The 18571-nt window shown below is 40.0% G+C and overlaps 1 protein-coding gene across 7 annotated transcripts in view; it reads right to left on the bottom strand.

Annotated features, from left to right (window-relative positions):
* tspan33.L (tetraspanin 33 L homeolog) overlaps positions 1–18571 on the bottom strand; it is an 85080-nt gene that overhangs the window by 13012 nt on the left and 53497 nt on the right. The window contains exons 1-2 of one of the 7 annotated variants that reach the window (XM_018250910.2): positions 7157–7427; positions 6348–6702 (exon numbers count right to left, since the gene is read on the bottom strand). The exons of 4 other annotated variants lie outside the window; for them this stretch is intronic. In XM_018250910.2, the coding sequence (XP_018106399.1) occupies positions 6348–6446 (99 nt within the window). In that variant the 5' untranslated portion in view covers positions 6447–6702; positions 7157–7427. Of the gene's footprint in view, positions 1–6347; positions 7127–7156; positions 7428–18571 lie in introns of those variants that run through there. 2 more of the 7 variants (XR_005966315.1, XM_018250913.2) reach the window with 2 other exon arrangements.

The following is an 18571-nucleotide window of genomic DNA, read 5'->3' on the forward strand; positions in this document are numbered from 1 at the left end:
CATTCTATATTTATGGAGGAGTTGGGTGTCAGATTTTCATTGACAGGGTAAAACTACACGGGAGATTGTGATCAGATTTTGTGGGTCAGATTGTATCTGATCTTGCCGTGAAACACCACGAGATTTGTAGGATCCTTCAAAATCTGATCTATGGCTAGAATATAAAGTCAGATCAGATTAAGCAGGATGAGTTTTTTGAAAAATCCCATAAATTCGAAATTCGACCAATTGAAATTTATTCTTATAAAAAACAGATTTTTTGTTTTAAACTCGGATAAATGGAATCGGAAAACTCTCCGAAAACAAACTCAAAGGTCAGGAAGGCTGCAAACAACTCCAAAATTATCTCTGGACCTCTCCGATTGACTTAAACAGCAATTCGGCAGGTTTTAGGTGGTGAAAAGTCAAATTTTTGTTCTTAAAAGGGCCAGAGTATGATAAATCTCGAAAATCTAATTCAGATTTTTTTTTTTTAAAAAAACGCTAATCGAATTTGAATAACTCCCTAGTCGAATTTGACAGTTTTGACCATAAAATTATTTGAATTTCGAACTTTCAATTCGACCCTTGATAAATCTGCCCCCAAATGTCAAAGGAAAAAAAATAAATCAGATTTTATCTCGTCAAATAAAGACACAGCATGCTGAGTTACCATCTGACAGCCACGTTGGATGGAAAGATTTCCATGTAGTTTACACATCAGATTTTTGTATCAGTCCCATTATATTTTGAACCATGTGACTACATCTGACTTGTGTCTTTCTGACACCATCCTACAAAATCTCCCATGAGCAAGCCCGGATTCGTGGCATGGACCAGTGTTGGACTGGGACACCAGGGGCCCACCCAAGAACCTTAGACCAGGGGCCCACTCTCAGTACTATTATTTCTCCTCTTCTCACTCAACCTCTATTCTTCTAATCTCTATTCTTTACACACTATAAACTATTATTCCATCTATTTAACTTAATAGAAATAGGGAATGGCCATGACATCTGGGCCCACCGGGAGTTTTCCTGGTATCCAGGTGGGCCAGTTCGACACTGGCAAGGCCACAAAGACCCAGGCCAAGGGTGGAAAAATTTCAGGCATGCCTCCCAGGTGTGTGTGTGGGGGGGGGGGAATGGGAGCGTGCAAAATCAGGTGGGTGCTATGACCTGGTTGCCTAGAGGGGCTAAAGAAGTAATTACAGGCCTGCCAGTGGAGTTAGCCAATATATCTTTTAGGGGGGGCTCCGTTTCCAAAGTGGATGTATTAAAAGCAATGTGGTCCAAATCTCCAATTCAAAATGTTTATCTCATTTCTTAGAATTGATAGAACATATGATGAATTCTGATTGATGAATGTTCAGCTGTTGTTGTCCTTAGAAGTTGTGAACCTTCATTTACTAATAAATACACAGATTCAGGAAGTGATTCAGACATGGATACTTGAGTTGTAAAGTGCCTTAAAATGAGCAACAAGGTGCTCTATGCATGGAGTATGCAATAGCATGGTAAGATAAGAAATAAATGAATGTGCGCAAAACACAGGCCCTATAGAGACCTATAGAGTTAAAAGTAAAAAAAAATAGGAATCCTGCACAATGATTTGCAGCTGATGGAAATGACCTTCTGTTTCCATTAATAGAACTCTTGGCCATTTTAGATTAACAATTAACTTAGGATGTCAGCTAAAACCAACCCATAAGTCGTACAGAAAACAGAAGTTTAGAAAATGAATCCTTTCCTTTCACAATAAGGAGGAACACTGATTATATAGAGCACAGCAAAGATGGCCTGGGGTAACTGCAAGGAGAAAGGAATATCATATTCACTGCTTACTACCCTGCAATCATCTAGCAAAGGGCTTTACAATATATCACATATAGGCTATAGATATCTCTAAAGGCTATTTTTTCAGCAAGTGTTTTTTTTTTTAATTTAAAGTCATTCACAGCCATAAAATTTCACTAGTACACCTACACATCCAAGTGTTATAAGGATTGTAAAAATGAATAATCAACAAAGACATTTCTACAATAAAAAGATATCTTGCACTTTCCCAAGATATATGGTGTGTAATCAAAACACAAGATACAAGCCGAGTGGGGTCTAAAAAAAAAAAAAAAAAGGAAAATTGTCTCTGAAGAATTCAAGCTATTTTTTATTTTGCTTTTCCATTCTAAAAAAAACCTTCAAGATTTTCAGCATCATGAACATTGAATGTAACAATGTTACAGTTGAATATTCTATGCAATACCTACATATAATACTGCCAGTATAAGAGGTTACTTATAGTTACAAAAATGTTTCCTTCCTTTATACAAATCAAATGTCTTTGTGAACTGCAAACGCCCAATACATTCACTTTCATAGAACAGCCGCTGACTGTAAAGTATCAGAACCAAATATGCTGGTTATTTGCAACAAGCACTGGGAGCATTTGGTCACCATAGAAACTGGATGTTTTAAAGCATCAATCATCTCAAGCAGGTAACCAACTTATATTGCAGTAGAATATTATGTATCAAGTCCTTGTTAGATAAGCAGCTATGTTGTGTTTTAAAGGGGCTGTTCACCTTCCAACACTTTTTTTCCATTCAGTTGTTTTCAGATTGTTCACCAGAAATAAAAGCTTTTCAACTGCTTTCCATCTTTTATTTTATTTTTACTGTTTTTCTAAAATCTATGTTTAAAGTTTAATATTTCTGTCTCTGGTGTTGCAGTCTGGCAGTAAACCAGGTGCAGATTCTGAACTGTTACAATTTGCTACATTAGTTGATACATTTTTCAGCAGCATTAAGAGTATTAGCAACTATAACCCTTTAAATGAGCACAAAAGCCAAAAATAATGTACACATTCTCAAAGTGGTGGCCACCTCTGCAGTTTATTTATTTTTTGCTATTTAAAGATATTACCCTTTTCTATTGTCAATATCAGTATTTTAACTCAGCAATAGGTACTTGCCAGATTGCTGACAGGACCTGACCTGAGAAATTGAATCGGGGCATACATGTAAAGATCCACTGGTTTGGTAAACTTTACCTTTTTTTTATCACCCATAAACTGTGCCAAAACGGCTGATCCTAAAGTTTTGCACTCTCTGCAAAGCCGGGCCCCCCTTTCAGCTCAGACTTTGCCAGGCCCAGGACAACTGTCCCCGCTGTGCCCCCCTGATGGCGGCCCTGGATGCAAGGAACACTGCCACAGGGAATTATTAGCATAACCCATCTGAAGTATGTTCAAAACCTTGAGCACTTCCTTACTTTTCATTATATAACTAAAACTAAAAATATATATGTATACATAGCCACCAGCAAACACAGTTGTGCATCATTATGTTTATATTTTATATGTTATAGTGATAACATAATAATGAAAGTGTTTTAAAGTAATGAAAATATCTGGTAAAACTCTTCTTCGCACGTGTCAGTTTTGGGTTTTATGCATGCGTTTTTTCTTTTCGGTGCATGCATGACATCACTACACTTGCTGTGAAATTCAAATACTCCCATTGCCCAATGTAGGTCTATTGTACATAGTTCCAGGGTGCACCTCTAGTCTGTGTTCTCTGTTCCTTGACCATCACTCAGGCGTAGGCAACCCTGCAGGTCCGGAGCCTCATGCAGCTCTTCATCCTGCTTGCTGTGGCTCGGTCTTGCGGCTTTGCCTGTCACGTCATCTATACAGCCCTCGCACTTTCTGGCGGCTTCAAACAGTGACAGACAAGACCAAGCAGCAGCAATATTATTCATCATGGTCCTTACCGCGGTCACACACTCAAGACAAGAGAGTGAAGATCAGCATGGAGCTTCAGAAACAGACGTCACATTAAACAGATAAGAACACTAGCATTGAATTGGGCTACTCAGTGTTTAATTTATTTCAAAGTAAGCCTACACATACACACTGCACTTCTGTTTGTTGTATACTGTTGTTGTACCAGTTACAATTAAAAAAAGGTTAGAACTTTTAAAAGTTTATAAGCTGTGTTATGTTTTGCGGCTCCAGTCTATTTTTCTTTAGTGGAAGAGGGGACAAAATGGCTCTTTTGATAGTAAAGGTTGCTGACCCCTGCCATCACTGTATCGCTGCCTAAACCCACCTTTGCCTGTTATAGACTACTCTTCTGAATCCAGAGCTGGGCCAACCCGGCCAGGCGCCCTAGGCAGCAACTGATTTGTTTTGACCCTGGAGTGTTCTACGACTAAGCTTTGCTCTAACCCCGTTCCTTCTGTCACAAGTTTTGGTTCCTTTGTCTGCAGAAAACTTTTGCCTTGGTTCTCCCACTTTAAGATCTGGTGGCACCTGAATAGCGGAGGGCTCCTCCCGAAGCAGCTGTTATAGGCAGAAGCATGAGCTGTGACAAGAACCTTGGTGTCTGTTCTGGGTTTTGGGAAACCATATATCTTTTTCCCCAAAATGACTCACTAGGGTGGAGTGGGGGGCATGGTTTAGGGTGACCCTCAGGATATCCATGAGATGAAGCATTTGGCTGATAAATACTCCTAATGGCATAAAGGCATGTAGCACTTTGGAAATCTACATAGTTATCGATATCACATTTGACTTATCAGTAGCTTCTGATATCTTGCGGACAGGATATCTCGGCTTACATTAGCTTTGCAGAAAGTAGTTATAAAGGAAATATAAAAGGGAGTAGAGGTTATACAAGTATATATATGACAGACAATGCAAATGGGTGGAGAGGGCTCTGCTTGACAGAATTTCACAAATCCAGACTAGGCAGGTGCATTATAACTATTTACAAGGGCTGGTTTTAGTTTACCCATAGTACAGTTTTACCTGTGTAGCTCCAGTGGAAATAACCCAAAAGGTGATTCAGGGGATACATAGAATCAAAGTTCTTTTATAGATCACGAGTCATTTTACAGTAAGAAAGTGGGAGATTTTTTGAAGCATATAATAGCACATAAAGTAATGGAGTCACTAGAAGACACTCAGTAGGAACAAACTGTACTAGACAGTAACATCATCCGTTTATGCAAGAAAGCAACAATGGCCGTGCTGTTTAGACACAGGATAGGTTATTCCAACTGATCCACAACTATAGCTTATAACTATTCAGAAATAATTGAGCTGACAATAACCTGGCCGATAAAAGATGCTTACATGGCCCCTCTAGACTGACATGACAATAATTATTGACCCATATACAGGGCCCTTCCAACAGCAGGTTCTAAAATCCCGTAGAGTAAGGACAGCACTGTTTAGTTGATGCAGTCACTGCATCTCTGTAGGCCACATTATGATGCCAGCCCCCTCCTAGAAGAACATTGGGGAGCATATATGTAATGTAAAAGAATTGGCAAACACTTGTACGGCAAAATTATAAATAGTATGCACAGTTAATGTTATGATAGATGTAAATAAAGGTTTAATATTCCCAACTTTGGTGGATCTCTGAAAGAAATGTGAAAACTAGCACTTTAAGCCAGCCATGCTTAACATGGAACTACTGATTTATACAGGAGGTTAAAATGGCCCTGCTCAATAGAGTTTGTAATCTAAATTCTAAAATACCACATACATTTGGCAAGTTAAGAATCTTGGACTTAATGTCAAACGGTACTCAACACTAAAAAGGTAAAACCTTGGACAGAAGTTCAGGAGTGTTCCTCAGTACTAATGCAGAGGGTGGTACATTGGGTGGTACATCTGGTGGTCAGGCAGCAATGGATTCATACAGGCGGCCACAGGTCTCTGTGCTGTGAAATGGAGCAGTTCATATAGGGGGGAAGACAATGCAAATTGCAAAACAAATGTCAGATTGTTCCATGTACTTACATGCCACTTAAATATAATTGGATCTAATGTGCCTAACACAGAATGTTTCCATAAATTTGTAACCTTTTAATGAAGTGTGTGTGTGTGTGTGTGTGTGTGGGGGGGTACATACTAAACACAAGATCAATCTAAAAGGGGTGCTTGAACCAAAAATGTACTAAGATCATAGGTGCATTCTTAAAAAAATATTGACTGTCCACAGATCAGCAAAGATGCTTTACAAATCAGGAGCCTTTAATATATGGTTCACTCTGTTGAACTACAACTCCCATCATCCTATGTGCAACATTCTGGGCTAGGCTGACCAGTTTCTCAACAGCAGCTGAACATTCCCTTAATAAAAGCTACAGGTCCCCTTCTATAACAGTCTGTCTTCACTCTTAGCCAGCTAGAACCCGAGGCTATTGCAATCCTAAAGATGTTGCTGTGACAACAGACAGGAGGAGCAGCAGTATTCCCTCCAGTGCTGCAGAATAACGCCACACATGTCTCACGGTTTAGACTAGTGATGCAGCCGCTGTTCGTGTATAAAGCACAGGGACCAACCTTGCACTTACCCAGAAGAGCATGTTGAAGAAGATCAAGAGATATTTCACCACGGGGCTAACGAAGGTGAAGTCTTCCTCCTTACCAGAGCCTGGAGATTTCCTGACCATGGCTGGAGGAGAGCAGGGAATCTGGGCTGCTTAGTGCGGCACTTGCAGGCAGGGTCTTGATCTCGCAATAATACAACGACACTAGCGCTCACAGGCAGCTCAGTTGCCTTCTGTATTTCACAATTTTTCTGGCCTCACGTTCAGAAGCTCTATTTGCAAACTCCGCCAGCAGATTGGAGGCAGTCCACTAATGGCGCCTGTTGATTGGTGGGTCCAGCAGTCGATCAGAATGAAAAGGCACGGAAGGAATGAACACCTGTATGGGGCAGTGACCGATCAGGGAAGCAGCAGGGAATGCTGTGAGGTTCGCTGGGTTTGGGGAGGTGCGTGTGTCAGCTCTTGCTGCCTGGCTTGCGTCTTAGCGCCACCCAAACTAAACAACACAGTGCAGGAAACTGCCAAAACCTGAAAATCATGGGCTTTGGGTATTACATGGTATGGGGAATTAACACACAGTGAAATGTAATAGTCTTACGTTGCTGGAGTATTGATTTCTATGTGCTGCAGGCATTGATAGTGACGATTACAGTAGAACCCCCATTTTACGTCTTTCAGGGGACCAGGGAACAACGATGTAAAATCAGGGAAAACTTAAAATCAGGGAAATGTGTTAAAGACCCTTAAATGAGTATACAAAGGAAATAAGGTCAGAAGTCATCATTTTATTTAAAACACATATACTGCTCCCCTTATGCTCCAGCAATGCTCACCACTTCTCCGTGCTGCTTCTCAGTCTTCTGCTCTCTCACAGTACAGCTCCATACAAGCCCCCTCCTGCTCCACTGCAACACACAGCTTTCTTCCTTCCCTGCTCACAGCTTGCCATTTTTGCCTGTCAGGTCACATTTCTACTGCCTTCCTTCTCCATTAGGGCTCACCACTTTTGCCTGGACAGTCATATTTCCCTCCCTCTCATTCTCACTGCTGTCGAGGGAAAGTTTCAGGAGCATACCTCCCAACATTTTGGAAGTAAAAAGAGGGACAAAAAATTTTTTTCCGCATGTAGTGCAGCATTTTTTGACCACACCCCTTTCTGTGGCCACACTCCTAATTACCATGTTTGTTTTACAAAATTTTGCAGGTTATGAAAGTTTGAAAATATTTCTCCTTATCTAAACTGTGTTTTTGTGTCTCAAAATTGTTACAAAGTATCTTATTTGCACCTGTTAGCTGTTCTGGGCTCTCTGCTAAAAGCCAATTAAGTGAGAAACTTTGTTTCTTTTTCTGGCTGTTCAGTGCAGAGAAAAGAGGGACTTTCCAGTACAAATGAGGGACTGCGGGTTGAGCTGTCAAAAGAGGGACTGTCCCTCCGAAAAAGGGACAGTTGGGAGGTATGCAGGAGCCTTAAATCACTAAGTAAGGGGTTTTTATCTGATAATATAGCGATTAGCATGCCACAGTGCTTAAAAAACGATGTGAAATCAGGGAAAACATAACATAAAATGAGGGAATTGCACCCATAGGAATGCATTGAGTCTGGTGGGACTGTAAAAAAAGAGACGTAAAATCAGAGGACCTAAATTCGGGGTTATACTGTATTACATATCTTCCAACATCTGAAAAACAGAAAGAGGGTCAAAAAGATCTGCTGCTCTTAGCATAGCGACATTTTTTGGCCACGCCCATTTTATGATCACCCCCCCGTAAATAACACATCCATTTTACAAAATTTGGCAGGTTATGGAAAGCTTGAACATATTTCTGGGGGTTTTAGGGTCAGGGTTTATGTGTTATTATAGTTGTACAAATGAAGGTGAATTGCCCTTTAAACTGCAAGTCACAGTTTCCCTAAGAGACCTGCTTATCTTAAATAGTTACAATTGTATCTCTGCTTATCTTAAATTGTTACAAATATATCTAAGTGCAACTGCCAAGTATTCTGACTGCCAAAAGCCTCTGATTTAATTAAATATCAGAAATGTTGGATCTTTTTGTAGCTGTTCAGTGCAGGAGATCAAAGAGAAACGCTGGACACTTCACTAACTATTCAGGACTGCAGGTTGAGCTGTCACAATTGGGACTGTCCCGTGAAAATCAGGACAGTTGAGAGGTATGCTATTAAATAGTGATGGGCGAATTTGTGCCGTTTTGCTTCGCCGAAAAATTAGCGAATTTTGCTTCGCCGAAAATTTGCGAATTTCGCGCTATGGCGAAAAATTCGCGAAACAGCTCCGGCATCTCGTTTTTGACGCCGGCGCCCGTTTTTGACGCCGGCGCCCGTTTTCGCTGGCGGCGAATCGCGCAAATTCGCCGCAAATTCGTGCCTGGCGAATAAATTCGCCCATCACTACTATTAAACTCACCAAACATACTTATTGCCTCAAACTGCCCTTACTGTCCATGACCACCACCGTTTGTATACTCCCAGCATACTTATATAAACAATAGTAGTGTTTCTGTTGTCTAGCAACAAATGAGCTGGGATTAACAACTCTGCATGGGAAATATGATGTAATCAGTATTGCTATAAAAGTGTCATATGAATGGGCTGTAAATATAGAAGTATATGCCTTGTTCTAAAGCTAACAGGCCAGGACTGCAATGTCTCCACAGATGCTGTGTTTCTGCCCATCTCTCCAACTGGTCCCCTGCCACATGTCAATTGTGAATGATTACTAAAATTTGCACTTTTACACTCCTTAGCACACTTGGACTAGCACAGGGGCCATTTAAATGGCTTCTAGCAATGTTCTGGTGTTTGGAGAGAGATAAGGTTTACACCCAGAACTGCAGGCAGTTTTGGACTGGGGGGCCCAGGGAAGAGCCCCCTCTCCTCCCCAAGCCATCCCATCCCATTACATTTTTGGTGTAAGCACAGACCTTTGAAAGACACAAACTTTACACAGTTTAGAATAACAGGACATTATTTGCCACAGCTATGTTTCTTGGGATCTCTAGAGTGAGAATATGAAGATTTGTTATGATTTCCACTGTTATAATCAGCTGTAATCACTAGAAGCATGCAGAAGGGTACATTTATTGGATGACCTGTTTAGGCAGTCGTTGCTCCAGTTGGAATATTACTCAGATTGAATTTAATGATCAATATTTATTTGATATATTTATTTGGAACTGAAAAAATTGTTTTTTGATTAGAGACCGCTGGTCTAGACGTTAAGTGATCAGCCTTTGATGTTGAATCTCTTGCTAGAGATCCTGGTTGAATTCCTTGTGACCCTGGACAAGTCCCTTAACCTCCTGATGTCCCAGCTACTTAGTGCATTTATAATGCATTTATAATGGCTGCCTTGATTGCTGTAAAAAACGCTATGAGTCCCATGGGAGAAAAGTGCTCTATAAATTAATTCCCTTTCCCCCTTTTTTGTTTACACGGCTGCTAGCTGAAAAAGGCCAGGACAAGGGTATAAGAGAAAGAGAGAGAAACAAAACAAATAAATATTTAAAGGAGTGGTTCACATTCAGGTTAACATCTAGAATGGCCTAGTATTAGAAAGTTTTCAATCAGTCTACTTTTTAATAGGTTTTTTTTTAATTATTTGCCTTCCTCTTTTGAATCTTTCCAGCTTTCACATGGGGGTCACTGGCCCCAGAGGCCAAAAAAACTATTGCTCTGTGTGGCTACTCATGTATAGATACACATGTATCTATTTAGGCCCTCTTATATTCATATTTGTATCTATTTTTCAAACCAGTGCCGGTTGCTATCTTTAATCAGTGGCGGAACTACTGGGGGTGTGGGGGCGCAATTGCACCAGAGCCCGCAACCACTCAGGGCCTGCTATTGGGAGAGAACATTACTGTTGGAGGGGGGCGGTTGCACATCCTGTACCCGGGCTCTGTCAATTAGTTATGTTACTGCATTTAACTTCACCCTAGCAACCAGATAGATGCTGAAATTTCCAATAGAAAAGCTGCTGAACAAAAAGTTAAATCATTAAAAAAAAGCATGTGCTGCCATCTGTCTGTCTGTAGCTACATGTACTGCATGACAGCCACCCTCCTACATCTGATTTATCATAATACATTTCACTGGAATGATATAAATTGTGCCCCAGACACTGGAATTTCAAATTATTAATATTAAATGCTACTTACAAACCATTTACATTTCATCCAAACTATTTGCAGCCAAATTTAGCTACTCACAAAGTGTAAGCCTATGAAGCATGTTGCCATAGTGTTATTCTACAACACCGGCTGCTTAGGCTTCAGCAACTGCCCGTGATTTTAGAGCAACAAGCTGACAGCTGTTAAGAAGCTTACATCATAAAAATGCTCTTTTAAAAACCCTTTCATTTTCAGCAGTAAGAGTAAGTAGATTGTGTATATATTATTTATATTATTAATGAGTCACTTCTCGTTGAAGTTACTTCATCATAGATGCAGAAAATCCCTAAACACAGGCAAAAATGTAAAAAGCATTGTTTTAATGAAGGGGAAGCTGTGTTTAGATTGAATATCATGCCTTTAGAAAATCAGCCCTTTATTAAGAGAATAATTTACACTCCAGTCACAGCCTAGTGAGAATTTCCCATTATGTGCAGAAGAACAGGCTCCATCTTTCAGCTCTGCAGGAGATTGGCATGTGATGGCAATCCTTCTACTCAATGGAACAAAGAGTTATAATCCCTGTCTGAATATCTACTGCCTGTATACACTATTAAAATAAGCATAGACGCACACACTCACACGTACCAAACTGAATAAAAATAATTACATTTTTAGTTTATAAAGGCGGAGGTATGATTTATGTTAGGGGGGGTAAAAGTTTTGCCAACCTTTATTCTAGGTAGTTCCCTTGGGAAGGTTATGGGCAGTTAAGAGCTGGTCCTGATTTTCAGTTGGAGGGGGAGATGTTTCCCATTCCTGGGTTAAAGTATTTTCCTGTTTATGAAAAAATAGCCGATACCTGTTTTTACTGCAAACGGGGATCCCCCGTTTGCAGTAAAAACAGGTATCAGCTATTTTTCCATAAATTGGATTCATTGCTGGCGTGTGGCTGGGCCAATGCCATATACCTGCCTCCCCTGAATTGACTGTGTTTATAAAGTATTTTCCTGGCAATTCAGAGGGCTGTGAAGTTCCCTAGTTATAAAAAGGGAGACCCACATGTGCTCCTTTGGTTCCTACTTGCTGGAGGAGGTAGTGGAGGGCCTAAAATAGACGTAGGTTCCACTACATAGTAACATAGTAACATAGTAACATAGTAAGTAAGGTTGAAAAAAGACACATGTCCATCGAGTTCAACCTTTTTTTTTTTTAACTACCTATCTGCCAGTTGATCCAGAGGAAGGCAAAAAAAAACCCATCTGAAGCCTCTCCAATTTGCCTTAGAGGGGGAAAAATTCCTTCCTGACTCCAAAATGGCAATCGGACTAGTCCCTGGATAAACTTGGACTATGAGCTATTTCCCATAACCCTGTATTCCCTTACTTGCTAAAACGCTATCCAACCCCTTCTTAAAGCAATCAAATGTATCAGCCTGTACAACTGATTCAGGGAGAGAATTCCACATCTTCACAGCTCTTACTGTAAAAAACCCCTTCCGAATATTTAGGCGGAACCTCTTTTCTTCTAATCGGAATGGGTGACCTCGTGTCAGCTGGAAAGACCTACTGGTAAATAAAGCATTAGAGAGATTATTATATGATCCCCTTATATATTTATACATAGTCATCATATCACCCCTTAAGCGCCTCTTCTCCAGCGTGAACATCCACAATTTGGCCAGTCTTTCCTCATAGCTAAGATTTTCAATACCTTTTACCAGCTTAGTTGCCCTTCTCTGTACCCCCTCTAATACAATAATGTCCTGTTTGAGTGATGGAGACCAAAACTGTACGGCATATTCTAGATGGGGCCTTACAAGTGCTCTATACAGTGGAAGAATGACCCCCTCCTCCCTTGACTCTATGCCCCTTTTAATACAGCTCAAGACCTTATTTGCCCTTGATGCTGCCGACTGGCATTGCTTGCTACAGCCAAGTTTATCATCTACAAGGACTTCAAGGTCCTTTTCCATAATGGATTTGCCTAGTGCAGTCCCATTAAGGGTATAAGTGGCTTGGATATTTTTACATCCCAGGTGCATGACTTTACATTTATCAACATTGAATCTCATTTGCCACTTAGCTGCCCAGATTGCCAGTTTGTCAAGATCATGTTGCAAGGATGCCACATCCTGGATGGAATTAATTGGGCTGGATAATTTTGTGTCATCTGCAAACACTGATACATTATTTACAACACCCTCCCCTAAGTCATTAATGAACAAGTTAAATTAAAGTGGACCCAATACTGAGCCCTGGGGGACCCCACTAAGAACCTTACTCCAAGTAGAGAATGTCCCATTAACAACCACCCTCTGTACCCGATCCTGTAGCCAGTTTCCTATTCACGTGCAAACGCCTTCATTAAGCCCAACGGACCTTAGTTTAGAAAGCAGTCGTTTGTGGGGCACAGTATCAAACGCTTTGGCAAAATCCAAATAGATCACATATACTGCCCCCCCACTGTCCAGAATCTTACTTACCACATCATAAAAAGCAATCAAATTCGTCTGACATGACCTATCCTTCATAAAGCCATGCTGATTGTTGCTCATAATGCCATTCATTAGGACAAAATTTTGAATGTGATCCCTTTACAAGCCTTCAAATAATTTGCCTACCACAGATGTCAATCTTACTGGCCTATAATTGCCAGACTGAGATCGTAATCCCTTTTTAAATATTGGAATAACATCAGCTTTTCTCCAATCCATAGGCACCATACCAGATGACAGTGAATCTGAGAAAATCAGAAATAAGGGCTGGTCTAAAACTGAACTAAGCTCTCTTAGAACCCGGGGGTGTATGCCATCAGGCCCTGGAGCCTTGTTTACATTAATTTGTATTAAAGCTTTTTGAATCATATCCTGAGTCAGCCACTGACTAGATTGAGCTGAACCATTCGTGCAGTTATTAAGTGAGCCTGTGAACCCAGACTCCTCTATTGTATACACTGAAGAAAAGAACTGATTTAGCACATTTGCCTTATCTGTATCTGTTACAACCATACTGGTACCATTATTTAATGGAGCAACACTCTCAACCTGCATCTTTTTACTATTAATATATTTAAAAAACTTTTTAGGGTTAGTTTTCACCTCCACCACAATTAACTCTTCATTTCTTTTCTTAGCCTTCCGGATTGCTGATTTACAACATTTATTAAAGTGTTTATATTCATTAAATGCAGCTTCAGTCCCTACAGATTTGTAGTTTTTAAATGCCTTTCTCTTCTTTCCCATTAACTTCTTTACTTCTGTATTAAGCCACACAGGATGATTCTTAGAGCTTCTACGTTTAGTCCTTAAGGGAATAAATTGAGAACAGTAATGATGTAATATCATTTTAAAGGACAACCATTTCTGTTCTGTGTTTTTAGCTGAAAACCTAATGCCCCAATCAATGCTCTGTAGGGCAGCCCTCAAGGCACTAAAATTAGCTTTTCCAAAATTCATGGTTTTTGTTGCCCCAGTACTAGGAGTAGGCAAAATTTTGTAATAGCTTGCTCTAGGAATGAGAGGCTGGATCAGGGTAGCTAGTAGAGCAGCACTGTCAGTGTGCCAGTATAGGGACCGAAGTGGTGTGGCTCAGAATTCCTGTGAGGTTCGTCTAGTGCTGGGGATAGCTTCATCAAGGCAATGAGTACCACCTCTGCAATGTGTGAATGCTGTAGCTGAGTTTGTGTGAGTATTATCTGAGGGATGAAAGTATTTGAAGTAGCTGTAAAGTCATTGATGTCTGTGGTAGTGATGTGCGGGTCAGGGTTTTCCTGACCCACACCTGACCCTAACCCGCCCTGCTTGTCTACTACAAACTACCAAACCACAAAGCAATGGTAAACGTTTTTTAAAGGGGACCTGTCATCCTAAGAAATAATTCCAAATTATTATTTATTGTGCTTGTTAAGCAATATAAACTTTTCTTACACTATATAAATCATTTAAATCTTGGTTGCAGTCAGCCTTGGAATTTACCACCACAGCAAGCAGGCAGCAGCCATTTTCTGGACAAAATCTTGTTTATGCACCAGAATTTGTGATGTCCATGCCTTTGCATTAGTTACACAATTATAGACTGTGAACAGTGAGGGGGGATGTGGGAAGTGCAGCAACATGTAGGAAATACAGAATGGAAAGTGAAAGTAATTGCCTGCCCCTCCTCTATGCCTTACTAGATGTCACTGCTCTCCTCACATTCCCCCAGTTCTCTTCACCATTCAATTGGGCAGCCAGTACATGGGGATGGACATCAGGTCACTCATTCTGGTGCACACACAAGATTCTAATATTATGCAAGGCTTGCCTTAATAATGGTGTCCACAAAATGGCTCCTGCCTGCTTGCTATAATTATGAGTTTCCAGACTGATGGAAACAAGATTTAAATAATTTATACAGTCTGATTATAGTTTGTTTTCTTGACTTCCATGATAAAATAGGATTTGGAATAATGTTTTTAGGTGACAGGTCCCCTTTAAAAGAAGCAGTTACATTCACAAAATGTATGAATAAATAAATGAAGTATATCTGAATCAATTTTAATCAGGTCCCTATCACATTTACAGACTATGGTTAATTTTAGCAGGAGACAATTTACCTTCCTGTTTGTTTTTGAAATGTGGAAGGAAACCAGACTTCTCAGAAGAAACCCATGTAAGCATGGGGAAAGGTTAGCTCAAGTTACCCCCTATGAATTTATTATGGTCACAGAATTCCACAAACACATCTAATATCATTTTAATTTTATATTTCAAAGTATTGAGGTCATTTATAAAGATAAATATGGTACATTACACAATACAGATAGATTGTGCGAGGAGAAGGCATGGAAGACAGCATGCTGCCATCTAATGATAAAACAACAAATAGCAGCAACTTTACAAGATGATCACAACATATATAACAGTATAACAAGCATGTAAAAGGTAACAATACAATATCCAAAATATCACATTTATTCCAGAAAGCAAAACGTTTTGGGATTAAGCCTGCTGCTTGCATGTGGATTTTGGCTACGTCTCCCATATGCATTTCTTCCTTTAATTGATGTAAAGTATTGTCCCTGCTTCTCTGTTTGTTCCACAGATTATGTTTCAACTTACATATATTCAGAAAAGTAAAAGTAACAGATCATGCTGTTGGACAGGAGCAAACTAAAGGCCACTTGCAATTTAAGGTTGTAAATACTGAGCCCTATTGTTTTCATTGCTAGAAAGCAAACAATATAGTGAATGTACTGCAGTTCATTTTTCGGGGCTGAATTTATGGACTTTGGTTTTTTTCCAGCTTCTCTGCATGTGTGTGGGGCCCTTAGATGAGCCTGCCTGCCTGATATCTGGCCAAAAATTGGAAATTATAGTATATGAGCATATGGACTGTAGGGGTTCAGATGACCATACACTATAAAATAAACAATCGGATTACAACATCAGGTATACAAGCGATGCAATGCCGAAATCAAACCCGCCCAATTGACATCTTGCCGATTTTTGGGCAGGTATTGGTCAGGTGGTTCCCATACACAGGCAGATAAGCTGTTGAAACAGTCTAAAGGCCTTTTGCATGGAAGATTCGCTTCCATATAGTTTTGGTTGTGTTGCTGCTTTCCCCCTGCCCTCTTGTTCTGAATTTTGCACAGTTGTACATATTGATACCGGCTAACCCTGGTGAAACCAAGTGGTAGCCTCCAGGGTTCCAACAGAAACCTGTGTCAATCTCTGTGGCATGTGCTGGAAATGACACCACAAGAATTGTACTTCAATCGCCTCTGGTATTGAGGTTGAAGTGTAAAAGCAACTGCATCAATTTTGAAGTATGGGACACAATTGTGTCAGGTGTATGTCTCCCTTGTGACCACAATCATGGGGAAAATGCTGGACTGTGGGTAAGAAAACATGGTGAATTATGTCTAAATTGCACTTTACAAACTGTGGTGCGGCAATTAAATTACCCTTTGTGTGTGAGAGAAAGGGAACACATTACTAGCCTCAATTTAAATGCATGTACTCTGTACACTTTTGAGACACGTATTTTTGAGCAGAGACGAAGCCCACTCTTACACGTGCTTCATACACAGCTTTTCCAGTAGTCTCCTTAGAATATAGTGTTTGTTCAGTGTTCATCAGGGGCAGGCTGGAGGAGGGACATAGGTGTGTCCAATCCCCCCCCAACTTCCATCAGACACGCAACTGGTCAGACACACAAGTTAGTAGTTAGGTAGTAGACAGTGAAAACTTAATCCATCAGTATACACAAGGCATGCCAAGTGACAGGCAATATAACAATGCCTATATTGAATACACTTCATACCCATATAACATTCTTTGAGGATCTAAGTATTGGGTAGGCGACTCACAGAGCAGGAAACCTGTATAAGTTATTGAATATTGTTGGAAGAAATGGCTATTACTGGATGTTATTGCTGTAGCTGTGAGATGCAATGGCCCCTTTTCTACTAAATGAAACATTAATTACAGACATCCTCTCAACCATAACCAGTATCTGTTGAGAAATGTAATTTCACTTTGTTTTTTCTTATATGTTTTCTGGGTTGCAAAATGGGCCCATATCAGCAATCACCACTTTTGTCACAAAAGTCTTGCTTTCAGAGGACCACATTGATATCTGTGGTGTTAAAGCTACTGTGGGATGATGCCTACAGCAGAAAAGGGGGACCCATGGTTTCATGTTGTTTTAACTGATTATGGTTTTGAGCAGGCACATGAGATTGTTTTCATTATAAGAACACTGAAATGCACACACACACAGTATCCTTGGAATTATCTCTACGAGCTACTAAATAAATATGCTTGACACGTCTTTCCTAATAAGAATATACTTATCAACAGAAAATAATCAATTGGTAAAGTTTGTTTTAAGGGATCACATTCAAAATGATGTCCTGGTGGATTTATTATGAACAGTAATAAGCATGGCTTTGTGAAGGATAGGTCATGTCAGACAAATTTGATTCCTTTTTGTAATAAGGTTAGTAAGATGTTGGACAGTTGGGTTGCATTAGATACATTGTCCTACAAATGACTGCTTTTTAAACTAAGGTATTTTGATCTTAGCAATGTTGTCTGTATGTGAATTGGAAACTGGCTAAAACATTATGTGCAGAGGGTGGTTGTTAATGTTAAATTCTCTACTTTGAGTAGGGTTTTTAGTCGGGTCCCACAGGGTTCTGTATTGGGTCCACTTTAACTTGTTCATTAATGACTCAGATGGCATTGTAAGTAATGTATTAGTGTTTTCAGATGCACAAAACTATGCAGCCCAATTGATTCCATCTATTATGTGGCATTTTTGCTGCAGTATCTTGAAAACTGGCACTCTGGGCATCTAAGTGGCAGATTCAATATCAATAAATATAAGGTCATGCACCTGGGATATAAACATATACAAGCCACTTATACCCTTAATGGGACATTTTTTTTAGGAAAAACCATAATAGATAATGACCTTGTAAATAATATACTTGGTTGTAGCACACAAAGCAAGTCAGCAGCTGCAAGGGCAAACAAGGTTTTGAGCTTTATTAAAAGGGGCATAGATTCAAGGGAGGAGTGGGCCATTTGTCCCCTTTACAAAGTACTGCTAAATTACCATCTAGAATATGCTGTGTAATTCTGGTGCTCAAATGGGATATTATTAGAGATTTTTAGAGAGAGTCCAAAGAAGGGCAATAAAGTTTGTAAAGGGTATGCAAAGTTTCAGTTATGAAGACAAACTGGCCAGGTTCGAGTTATTTACACTGGACAAGAGGTGATAAAGGGGGGGGGGGATATGATAACTATGTATAAATATGTAAGAGGACCATGTGTAGTACTGAATTTTGGATATTCAACAATAAGCCCATACACGCAATGGGTTAACAGATATCTGCCTTTCCATCAATGGCAACTGTGAAGGTGCAAGCCTGGACAACAGTCATCCTGCCATAAAACAATCCTTGCAGCTACAGTAATGTCCATATCAAAGAGATGCAAATAACTGGACACACTGGTGTGGGTGCAAGGATAGCAAGAGTTCCCAAGGGAATGACACTCTGCTGGATCAACAAAGGGATATCTGGAGCATTGGATTATGGGATTTCTTTCACAGTGCATCCTAACT

This window comes from Xenopus laevis, chromosome 3L (genome assembly GCF_017654675.1).
Source record: "Xenopus laevis strain J_2021 chromosome 3L, Xenopus_laevis_v10.1, whole genome shotgun sequence".
NCBI lineage: Eukaryota > Metazoa > Chordata > Amphibia > Anura > Pipidae > Xenopus > Xenopus laevis.